General features: G+C 47.1%; 1 protein-coding gene across 2 annotated transcripts in view; it reads right to left on the bottom strand.

Moving 5' to 3' along the window:
* USP42 (ubiquitin specific peptidase 42) overlaps nt 1–11,752 on the bottom strand; it is a 43,683-nt gene extending 31,931 nt beyond the window's left edge. The window contains exons 1-4 of one of the 2 annotated variants that reach the window (XM_082199620.1): nt 11,577–11,752; nt 2,367–2,616; nt 878–1,081; nt 191–301 (exon numbers count right to left, since the gene is read on the bottom strand). In XM_082199620.1, coding sequence (XP_082055746.1) covers nt 191–301; nt 878–1,081; nt 2,367–2,607 — 556 coding nt within the window. In that variant the 5' untranslated portion in view covers nt 2,608–2,616; nt 11,577–11,752. The remainder of the gene's footprint in view (nt 1–190; nt 302–877; nt 1,082–2,366; nt 2,617–11,576) is intronic. The other variant, XM_082199619.1, reaches the window with a different exon arrangement.
* Between the last annotated feature and the right edge of the window lie 772 nt (nt 11,753–12,524).

Genomic DNA, 12,524 nt, shown 5'->3' with positions numbered 1-12,524 from the left:
AAACTGAACTCAAACCCATCAGGGGCACAACATCCCTCCTGTTTTTGTTGCCTGCCTAAGATGGCAAAACTAGGAAAGTTGGTAGGCTACAATCTATGGCTTTACGCTGTGGTGGGCTTTGTGGTTTACATGTCATGCAGACGCTATGTAGTTTAAAGCATACTAGATGTCAAAGAAGATAAACGCTTACGTCTAAGATCATTTATGACAGGCATAGGCTTGATGACATTGCCGGAGTTTGAAAGCGCCTGGGTGATGTGACCTTGCATGGTGCACATCATGCAAAATCCTTGTTCGTGACCTGAAAAGAAAGGGGGGCAGGGGAAAAATACCCATCCTGTATTATAAAACAAACAATTGGACAAACCTTTTTGCAGCTCACAAAAAGCAGTCAGTCAAACAAACGTTGCTTCAAGGATAAGTCATTGCAATTGCTTCAAGGAGCAAAATTATTTACATCCAAGGGGGAAAGGGATGAATTTTTAAAAGGACACATATTATATGCAATTATCTCCAAAACAAGCAACAGACACCACTCTCAGGATCTAACAAATCCTGAGCAGCTTTAGTAAGCAAAGCAATTTTATATGACATGTGTGAGGCCTAACAAAAATGGGCTGGTTCTCACCCACCTGCCTTCATTCATACCTATAATTTGAGCAGCACTTACAGCTCAGGATAGTAAAAACACAGGGGTGTATACTCAAGAGTAGATCTACTGCAGTTAAAAGGCACGACTAATTTAGGTTCCATAGGAACTGCTTTACACTGCTTTTAACTTAATAGACCATGTTCTTAAGAAGCCTGCCATATTTAGAATCATAGAATATTGTCCACATTTTTAGAGAAAGTGTGACAAACGTTAAAATATACTCACAGGTTTTGGAGTGTTCATGGGAAAGCATGTAGTTGGCAAGAGGTGGGGTGTAGGTCAGACATTGCAGTGCAGAGTTGAGGAAGCATGTGTTGCCAAGGTTTTGGAGACCGGCTCCAACTCTGTGTGTTTTTTGCCATTTCAAGCATATCTTCTCTGCCGGAAAGAGGACCTTCTGCGGGGCAGTGATGCCGTCACCAACAGCGGCTGAAGACCAAAGACACATTTTAAATATACTGAAGCAAAGGACAATGATGTTTGGAACAAAGGACAATGATGTTTGGGAAGCTCCAGCTAAAAGGTGGCCCAGGGTGTGTGTGGAACCACTTTTAAATAAGTAATTTACAATAGTAAAGATAAAGAAAAAGCCCATTTTAATTACCTTCCTGATCTGAACGCTGTATCTTTTTAGTGTTAAAAATGTTAAGTATTGAAGAAATCTTAGGTGATTAATAGTATTTTGCATTTTGTTCTACTGATATACTGGGCATGCGTATCACAGGTTTTTCCCTTTCCCCCCATATTTCTATTCCACCTTTCCTCCAAGGAGCTCAAGTACATGGTTCTCTTCCTTCCCATTTTACCCTGACGACTCTGTGAGGCAGGCTGGGCCAAGAGTGACTGGCTGATCCAAGGCTACCCAGAGAGCTTAACAGCTGAATGGGGATTTGAACTCTGGTCTCCTAGTCCAACACTCTGACCACTTCTTCACACCAGCGCCACAAAAGAAAAGGAGCATTTTCTCTGTTTATATAGAATGTGCATGTGTATCTTAGCAGGCAGCTTCTTAGAAGAGGCACCCTCTTCTTTCCTACACAGGAATGCTTCTCAATATTATGCTTGCCAGTTTCAGGTTTTTTAAAAAATGAATATTGAAAAACACTATTACGACGTATAAAAATCTTCTTAATCATATTCTCAATCAATACCATTTTTAATGTGCTTAATGGTTCATCCCAACTGCTAACTGTGCCTTGTTTATAGTTACCAAGGTAACTGTGGCATAACTACTGCAATAGGAGAATATGGCTTTCTCCTTTGGCTCTTGCCACAGGTGGAACAAATTTTCAAAAATTAAGGTTGCACGAGTTGCACAATAGGCTTAAGAACGTAAGAAGAGACTGATAAAACATGCCAGTGGCCCATCTAGTCCAACGCCCTGTTCTCACAATGGCCAACCAGATGCCTCTTCCGGGAAGCCTGAGTGCAATAGCCATCTCCCCATCCTGCAGTTTCCAGCAACTGGTATTCAGGTGTATTCTGCTTCTGACAATGGAAGTAGCTTGCAAATCCAAGTGTTCTGGTTGCTATGTTTTACTGCTTAGTGTTGGTTTTAATTATTGTGCATTGTATTTTTCTCTTGTTTGTAATCAGACCAAGGAATGTTTATTGATGGGTGAGCATGTGAATTTCATAAACAAAATAAAATCGTAAGAAGCTTCAGTGTGTATTCTCTTTTTTCTCTCTTTGTTAATAGAGCAGCTTTACTTACACAGATCCTTCTGAGCCGAGGGCTTGGATTTATCAGGTACTGATGAATTAGAGTACACTGCAGCTCCTGGCACTGGCCCCAAAGATATTTTGTGTTTTGGAGCTTCTAAAGAAGAAGACACAGCACCCCATCCTGCAGAGCCCGAGTCCATTTCTCCAGAAGCTGGTGCCACGGAGCTGAAAGGCTGCTTCTCAGAAGCCGAAGGCTTTGAGGACTCAGACGTCTTGTCAACTATGGTCATTGTTCATCTCTGTAAAACCGAGAGAGAAAGAGAGAGAAACATATTGTGGATGCATGGCAAAAGGAATAGAAATCTTGATTCACTTTCTAAGTAGACAACACACAGTTCTTTTTATACATGACGGAAACTCAATCAAGGAAACGTGAACTCCTCAAACAAAAGAAATGGACTGGTCCTTTGGCCATAGCACAATATTCCCAAGTAGCACCCACCCACATAATCTCTCTTGAGGCAGTCGCTGAATGTCTCGGAGTGGCCACACTGGGCCGGTCAGGCTGCCCCAAGAGGTGCTTCTACAGCTCCCCCAACCTCTCCGGCAAATACACAAATCCATTGTGATGACCGCAACCTAGGTTTAAGGTGCCATTTGGCACCTAGCTTATATATTTGAGCTTCTAACACTGCTGCAAGGTCAGAAATGATGGCTCACTTGGTTTTTCAAGGAAGCTGCTTGCAACTCAGTAGGTGTCCTGCATAAAGTGACAAGGTGCTTCAGCACCTGTCCATTGTTTCAGAGAACACTAAGGCTTCCATGTAGGGCAGACTTTGCCCGCTGAAAGCTCTAGAAGTGACAGATTGCAGGATTCAGTATGGCCTAAGGCATGTGTGAGTATCAGCAGCAGCACATTGGAAAAGAAAAAAAATCCCACCTTGCCAGACTGGATTGACCCTAATCAAGCATTTAAGAACCACAAGCCCCTCTTTTTGCCATGCCTGTTTTCATAACACGTTAAATACCGGTATTATTTTTTATAAACAAGTTGCATACAAATAGGTACTTAAGAAGCCATTGCACATGACATTGTGTGGCATGGCAGTTTCTTTGGATTAATGCTCCCCCCCCCAGGGCAATATAAGTATTCCAGTTCCCTAAATGGCTGCTTCAATCTCTAGATATAGGGGGTAAAGGGAGGAGGAAGAACTAGCTTAGTTGCAACATCCTTGGCCAACCCTGGCTCATGGTGGATGGTGGGCCAAACAGCACCATCCATCTACTTGATGATGCTGACGTTCACAGGGCTCTCTGTGTTAATATTAGTCTCAGAATTAATTATCTGTCTCATATCAGCCTACCAATTGAGCCTGACCATGGCAACGTGCTGCAGCCTGCATTATCTCAGTTCCCAACTTGGAAAGACGGTGCTGCATTGCAGAAGATGCCAAATTTATGGCTCTCCCAATTCCTTCTGGTGTTAACGTCAAAAGAGGGTATGGTCACACAGCTACCCTAGCATTGCATATCCTCATTTAAATAAACACATAAATGCTGCACTAGAGCTGCTGCCATCCATACGATATTTTCTGTCTTGAAGGCTGAAAAGTGGGGAGTGTACACACAGCTGCAATAGTGCTGTAGCAGCTCTGATTGTGACACTGTCTTTCGGCTGTAAAAGGCTAAAATAAAGAGTAGTAGTGCTACACTACTCCAGGCAGAGGAAACCAATTGCAGCATGTGCTAGTTTAGCTTGCAATTCAACTGCTGGCATGGGCAATTTCTTCGTGTGCTAAGAGAATGGCGCACGCAAGGCTGGACTAAAGGCAATATTATAGTAATGCAGCCAGTAATGTCCCACCAGTGCATATCATTTTGAGTTTGGGAGGGAAGCAGAGAGAGGGAGGATCCAGCAGGCAGGAAGAGCCCATGTTAGTGAAAGGAACTGCTGGAGAGGGCTAACTGTAGCATGTACTATACTAACTCCCTACTGTATTTTGAAACCAGAGAGATCTTAAGCAAATCTAATCTCTCTGGGTGTCTAGATCAACACAAAGCCCAGAGATTGGCTTGACAGTAACTGAGAACTGAAGGTTACTGGAAGTGTTTCACACATATGAGGTTACATAAAGTAAATCTAACAGCTTTCATTGCTCTGTTAAACAACACATTCTCAGAGCTCCCTATTAAATCTGGTTTCCTTTTGGAATTACAGGGCTCAGGTTACCAAAATTGCCCAATAACGTAGCAGAAACATACTGAGAAGCACATCTCTGCACCAACACTAAACATGCTTAAGTATTTACTCATTTCCTGCATGTGTCTGTTCGTTCTTAATGGGAATAGCAATGAAAGAAGAGCACATTGGAAGCGCAATTCTCTCCCCCCTATTAACTAGGAAAAGGTACAATGTGAAAGGGCGCGGGGAGGAAGGGGCAGAAGGTCAAGGAGCCCTCGATGTACAAATAAGTCAGTAACACAATTGCTGAGCAGGAGTTCACTTGCAAGTCATCTGAGAGAATTGTTTATAGAAGAGAATGAACACAGCAGCCAAAATTCATTTGGAAGATAGTAAACTACAGTCCAAGTGCATCATTCCGGAGGTGCCTGGAGCAAACCTAGTAATAAGAGACTACTCCAAAACTGTCAACTGCTCAGATAAGATTATCCGACAACAAACACAGATGCGAATCCAGACAAAGAGTACGTTCCATTAAGCAGCGGGGTGGGGCAGGGGGGGAAGAGGAGAAAAAAAGAGGTTTATCATCTTTTCTCCTCTAGGAAACAAGGATGCTTCATCACCACTTGGGAAATGTAACAATAATGAAAAAAGGCAAAGAGGAAATTGTCACAAAAGAGTGAAAAGTAATTCTACAGCGCAGTAGCTGTGATTCACTATTTACACAAGCACTTTCTTGTTAAAATGGCATGGCTCTCAATACTGTTGCCAACAACACATTAAGAGAAAATATTTATGACTCCTAATAAGCCACAGAACGTGGCGTGTGCCTAAATGGTACCCAATCAGCGACTAGTGTTGTGTAACTTCCACTGATTTCAATCGGGTGGGACCTGCAAGTCTTACACAATCCTACGTGACTGGATGGTGAGTTACTTCACGTGGGCTTACTTACTGGCAAGTAGGCCTTACTAAATTCAGTGAGACTTGTTCCCAAGACAACAGGCCTAAGATCAGCTTTCATGGGAGAGGTCTCTGATCTGACTTAACAAGCCATACTGCTCTGCTTCCAGTTCACTGCTCCCTGGGAGTAGCAATCAAACCAAGAAGTGGGCAGGCAGCTTATGACACATGCTGTGTCTCCCCAAACTCAGCCTATACAACACTGACCCAGGTAGTCACCGGTCAAGGCACTGACCAGACCTGCTTAACTTCAGCAAAGGTCCTGAATTATGTGCCCTCAGACCATGCCCTGGGACTAGTCTAATCACCTGCTTCATAGCAGGACTCTCAGCTTCTGTAGGTCAATCTACCCAACGTAGAATACAATACAAAGAACAGGAAGCTGGTTGCATAGCAGTTAGCTCCTGATGACTCAAAGCAAGTAAGACAAATGGCATGCACTATGTAGCAATGACGAACCTAGACAGCATCTTAAAAAGCAGAGACATCACCTTGCCAACAAAGGTCCGTATAAACTATGGTTTTCCCAGTAGTGATGTATGCAAGTGAGAGCTGGACCATAAAGAAGGCTGATCGCCGAAGAATTGATGCTTTTGAATTATGGTCCTGGAGGAGACTCTTGAGTCCCATGGACTGCAAGAAGATCAGACCTATCCATTCTTAAGGAAATCAGCCCTGAGTGCTCACTGGAACGACAGATCCTGAAGCTGAGGCTCCAATACTTTGGTCACCTCATGAGAAGAGAAGACTCCCTGGAAAAGACCCTGATGTTGGGAAAGATGGAGGGCACAAGGAGAAGGGGACGACAGAGGACGAGATGGTTGGATAGTGTTCTTGAAGCTACCAGCATGAGTTTGACTAAACTGCGGGAGGCAGTGGAAGACCTGAAACTGTTCTTAACCTGAAGCACCACTTTAGCTAATGGGGCCTCCTGCTGCCGCCGCACCACCAGAGCACAATTTCTGTTCTCATCCTGAAGCAAAGTTCTTAACCCGAGGTACTATTTCTGGGTTAGCGGAGTCTGTAACCTGAAGCGTATGTAACCTGAAGTGTATGTAACCTGAGGTACCACTGTAACACAAAGTACACAACAAACAAACACACAAACCCAGGGTCACTGGTCAGCCTGACCTATGCATAGGAGTTTGCCTTCCAGATCTCCAAACTGCGCCCCAGTTCCATATTGCGGTTATATCCGTGTAAGAAAATTGTCAGTGTGTGTGAATGGTGTTTCAGATGGGAGACTGAGCGATTTGTGAAAGTGCAAGATTCTAATCACTGGTATTCTGAAGCAATCTGCAAGTCAAAGACTGCCTGAATTAAAAGCACCACATGAAAATGTGAATTGACCTTCAACAGTTGCTATAAACCATGGTTAGGCAAACTAAGACCCGGGGCTGTTTCCAGCCCAATCACCTTCTAAATCTGGCCCACGGATGGTCCGGCAATCAGTGTGTTTTTACATGAGTAAAATGTGTGCTTTTATTTAAAACGCATCTCCAGGTTATTTGTGGGGCATAGGAATTCATTCACACCCCCCCCCCGACAAAAAATATAGTCCGGCCCCCACAAGGTCTGAGGGACAGTAGACCGGCCCCCTGCTGAAAAAGTTTGCTGACCCCTGCTATAAACATTGAACAAAACAATTAATACTACAGGGGTAGGAAACCTGGAACCCTTTTGATGTTGTTGGATGCCAATTCCCATCAGCCTCAGTCAATGGGTAATGGTCAGGGATTATGGGACGTGTAGTCCAGCACTTCTGGAGGGCACAGGGTCCCCATTCCTGTAACAAAACTGACCAATCTGAGAAAATTGCAGGGGCCAACATTTATGCTTTTTAACAAGTTCAAAAAATTGCAATGCATCAAGTGTTTAGAATTTATTTCCTGATAATTTATGGCGGATACAGACGGGGGAGGGGGTTAATTGTTTTTGTTTTTATTGTGTATTTTATGTTTTTTATCTTGTATTTTTATGTTGAAACTGCCCTGATATTTACAGAGGAAGGGTGGTACACAATTAACAACAACAACAATAATAATAATAATAATGGAAAATTATATTTTAGAATAGCATAGCAGGTGGATGGATAGATGGCTCAGCTCAGCTATAAACTTCAGTAACATTTAGCAACAGGTAACTGCCCAATTTTCAGTCTGTTTGAAGAAATGTTGTACACCACATTTACAAGGGCACACCTTACCATAAAATCAAATACCTTAATTGGAAACATCAGGTCTCTCATTAAAAAGCTGTAATTATTTTAAGAACACCGACTATTAAGAATGTAAAGTCCCAGCAATTACCCCCAGTAGTTCCATTTTGTTTTACTTTTTTTGGATTCAGAACCTCTCTCTGCACAAGCCCTCTCTCCCCCCCCCCACTGGCCGCCATTTCTGTTCTCAATTATTTATTCTCCCCAGCTTCTTGTTTCCTTTCCCCCACAATTGTCGACCTTGTGCCTAAATCTTTCAATTTAATTTCACTATGGTCTTTTACAACAAAGTTAACTGGTTCTTCTAACACATTCCATTCCGAAAGAAGCAATTTACTTGCAAAGAGGCAGCTCTGTGTGTTTTAAAGGTGCCTTCAAGATACATTTGTGTTTGCAATTTTATACTTACAAAGCATCGTTTATGCCAGGAGAGCCTAAAGTAGTATGTTTCCAGCTACTGAAGCTATAAAATGGGTTTTTAGTAGGGGGCGTGGTAGTCAGTACACACAGAAGGTAGAATATCTGTAAAATGTCTATCTCCCCTATCCCTGGAAATTAATATTACTGAAGGTAGAAGCATTTGATGCATTCCTCCCTGGGGAAGGTGGATTTTGCAAGGAACAGAAGAGGCATATTGATACTTTCCCTCCCAGCTCTACTACACAGGAATCTATTGTGCCGCTGCTATAATATCATTCATGCCAAATACAGAGCAACGCGGCCCTGATGTCAACATGTCACACAGCCAGCGTGCATACAGAAAATGTCCATGCGGGAAACAAGATTCGCCACCCTTGTTCAAACCCAGCAACAGCTGCTGCAACATGTCTAATCAGATGTGGCAAAAGGATGAACTGGACTGAAAAGGTGGACACGTAAGCTATGGACCTAAAAGATGCAAAAGGACCCGGGTCTCTGTTAATTCCCATCCCCACCACATCAAAGCCCGATTTCCAGACACAGGGGGAAGAATGAGAAGAAGGGAAAGTACAGGAATCACTCATTTGAGAAGTAGTGTCCATGGCAACCAAGCAAAGGAAGTAATACTATATAGAGAATGACAGGAGACTTTCAAACCCACCCACCCCTTCAGCAGCAAGCGGGAGGGGCATGAGCAGGGGCACCAGAAGGAAATGGCAAAGTGAAGACAATCTTACAAATCAGAGGGAAATAAGATATGTGCACCCACAGGAATTTTTCCAAGGGAGAGGAATAAACATAATTGAAAGGTGGAAGCAGGCAAGTTTCTCACAAAACAAATGAGAATATCTCTGGTTCTACAAATATTTTATTTATTATTTGGAGCATTTGTATCCTTGCTCTTCAACCAAAAAGGCCCTCAGACTGATTTACATACAATCAAAACAAGACAGTCCCTACCCACCTCTCTCTTTTTTTTTTTTAACCACAACAGCCCACATGATACACAAGGAGAAAGGAACAGGCAGGCAGAGGAAAATAAAATAAAAACTCAGGCACCAATTTCTAAAGAGTTGTTTCTGTAATGACCAGCTGGCACAAGTCTGGGCCAGGAGGTGCCTTATGTCCCCAGATGACAGCTGAGGGGAGAGGGAGGCTTGATGGAGCTGACCTGTCACAGAAGCTGATGAAGCTCTCAAACTGCTGGAAGGACTGCACTTCTTTTTTCTATAAGAAAGCTGACAATCTGGGGCTAATGGTCGGTTGTGTGGGGACGGCCCCCCCTTTACCCCATGTGGACAGCCAAAGTGAGGAAAAAAGACAATGTAGGCTACTCACAAACTGGGAAGGAAATGGGAGAAAAAGCAGTACAGTGGTACCTCAGGTTAAGTACTTAATTCGTTCTGGAGGTCAGTTCTTAACCTGAAGCACCAGTTTGGCTCTTGCTGCTGCCACACCACCGGAGCCCGATTTCTGTTCTTATCCTGAAGCAAAGTTCTTAACCTGAAGCACTATTTATGGGTTAGCGGAGTGTGTAACCTGAAGCATATGTAACCTGAAGCGTAGGCAACCCGAGGTACCACTGTATATATGGGACCAAGAAAAGAGGGAATTCTGTAACTGCCCCCCCATGGGAGGTCAGAGGAAGCAAGGCCCCTGCTCCACACTAAAGCTCAAATCCTTCCTAGAGATGGAGTTAGACCATGGGTAGGCAAACTAAGGCCCAGGGGTTGGATCTGGCCCAATCACCATCTAAATTTGGCCCGCGGACGGTCCGGGAATCGGCGTGTTTTTACATGGGTAGAATGTGTGCTTTTATTTAAAATGCATCACTGGGTTATTTGTGGGGCATAGGAATTTGTTCACTCCCCCCAATATAGTCCGGCCCCCCACAAGGTCTGAGGGACAGTGGACCGGCCCCCTGCTGAAAAAGTTTGCTGACCCCTGTGTTAGACAGCTACGATGCACACACGAAACCATGCTGAAACAGAGAATGGAAGAGTGGGGCAAACTATTCGAAAGCCTTCTGACAACCATATGCACAGAGAGAAGTGCACACACACAAAGAATTGGATGTATAATACCCATACTTCTCTGCCAAAGCAAAATGACTATATACGTATATGCAATACACCAGTGGCGTAGCGTGGGTTCTCAGCACCTGGGGCAAGGCAAGTAATTTGCGCCCCCTAACCCGGGGCAAGGCAAGTAATTTGCGCCCCCTAACCCGTGGATTTTAGCACTGGAGTCTCTTCCGCGCGCCCCCCAGATGTTGCGCCAGGTGCAGCAGGCCCCCCTGCACCCCCACGCTACGCCACTGCTCCCACCACAAGTCTTCAGGACAGCCTTCCGAAGGCTGGCGCGGGGAGAAGGTCTCTCCGCCCCACCGCCAGCCTTCGGAGGAGGTCCGAGGACAGTGGGGTTCCTGCTTCCTCGAAGGAGGGCCGGCCAAACGCGCCCCCCAAATGTTGCGCCCGGTGCGGCCGGCACCCCTGGCACCCCCCACGCTACGCCACTGCAATACACACACACACTAATACCCTAAAAGCCAAATGTATATACATCTCTCTGTATGTACACAACACCAGTGGTGTGAAACGCACGCTTTGCACCCCCAACTATATATAAAATGTGCATAGGAACGTATATATGCACACACACACTTGCCAGTATACAGACACACACTGAAAGAAAACCAACTTTATGCGGACGTGTGTGTATACGACACCAGAAATACACACAGTAGTACACAGACATAAAACACAGGTACATATACACTCCTCATTCCCTCCAAACCACCCAACTGCCTTCCCTTCCTTTCCCTCTCACTCCCCCCCCCCAACAAACCATATAAGCAGCAAAGCGGGGCTGAAGGGTGGGGGAAAGCATTTCACAAGCTCCCCCCAATTCTCCCCCAGCCACAGAAAACAAGCCCACGCACGTATCACAAGAGCCCATCCCCCGCGTATCTCCAACGCCCCAAACCTCGGGCCCCATAATGCCTCCACCTCCAGCCCCCACTAGCACTGTGTGAGCGCGGGGGCGGCGTTTGCAAGAGGAACGGGGGCTGCTGGGGGGGGGCGCGAGGCGGGGGTGGGGGTCGGAGGTCACCCCGGGGCAGAGATGGCTGAGGAGTGGGGGGGGGGTCGTGAGAGAAAGAGGGGAGGCAAATGGCAGTGGGCGGGGCGGGGCCAGGACACGCGTGGGCCTAGTGGGGAGGCGGGAAGGGAAGCGCCGGGAGAAAAAGCGACGGGCGGAGGAGGCGGCGGCTGAGGAGGCGAGGAGGGGGCGCTCCCGCAGCAGCAGGGGGGCGGGAACGGGCCGCGCCGAGCAGCCCCGGCCCGGGGAGGGACGGAGGGGGCGGCCTAGCCCGGCGCGGCTCCCCGGCGCAGCCCACCCGGCCCCTCGCCCGCCCTCTCCCGCCTTCCCCCCTCACGCTCCCGCCGTCCCCCCTCAGCCTTCCCCGCTTCAGTTACCTGGGACGGCGCTGCCGGCTCCCCTTTCGCCTCAGCCCGGCCGCTCCGCCTCCCTCCCCTCCTGCTCCTGCTTTGCCCGCGTCGGGGAACAATGACGTGCCCCGCTCCGCCCGGCCTCTTGCATCCGGGGCCCCGGCGAAGGCCGGCGCGGCTCTGGGTCACACAGGGACCAGCGCCGCCCCTGCGGCTTCGACAGGGGGCCGGCAGGGGGCGCTGCGTTCGCCGGGTTGTCTGTTTTAAAAAAAGAGACGGAGGGCGGGGCAGGGGCTCGGCGGAACTGCGGGTTTAGGGGCGGTCGGCAAAGAGGCAGGAGGCGCCGCTGCGGCGAGGGGCGGTCTCGAAAGTGCGAGCCGCGAGTGGAACGCAGACTCAATCGTTCGGTTGCGGCTGCTGTTTAACGGGGTGTTTGGGTTGTTTGTTTTCGCGCAGAGCGGCGGTTCTGCGCACGCCTTGCTCGGAGGCAAGCCCCGCTGATCTCACTGGGGCTTCCTCCCTCTGGGTTCCTTGCAGCCTTAACGGTGCAGCCCTAACCATGGCCGCACGTTTAAAGCAACACGTGGCTCTCCCTCCAAAGAATCCCTGGGAATTGTAGTTGAGAGATGTTAGGAGACATCCTATCCCCCTCAGTTTGGAATTCCCAGCGCCCGTAAAGTACAATTCCCAGGGTTCATTGGGGGAAGGTATGTCTGTTAAAGGGACCCCGGTTAAACCACAGAGGCTAGGGCTTGCCGATCAGAAGATCAGCGGTTCAAATCCCCATGACGGGGTGAGCTCCTGTTGCTTGGTCCTTGCACGTCAGAGTGCAAGTAGATAAATAGGTACCACTCCTGCGGGAAGGTAAACAGTGTTTCCGTGCACTGCTCTGGTTCGCTAGAAGCGGCTTAGTCGTGCTGACCACATGGCCTGGAAGCTGTCTGTGGACAAACACCAGCTCCCTGGCCTATAGAG

Source organism: Podarcis vaucheri (genome assembly GCF_965113315.1).
Source record: "Podarcis vaucheri genome assembly, chromosome: 14".
Lineage (NCBI taxonomy): Eukaryota > Metazoa > Chordata > Lepidosauria > Squamata > Lacertidae > Podarcis > Podarcis vaucheri.
The sequence above is the reverse complement of the archived record's forward strand: the minus strand, read 5'-3'. Positions and strand labels throughout refer to the sequence as shown.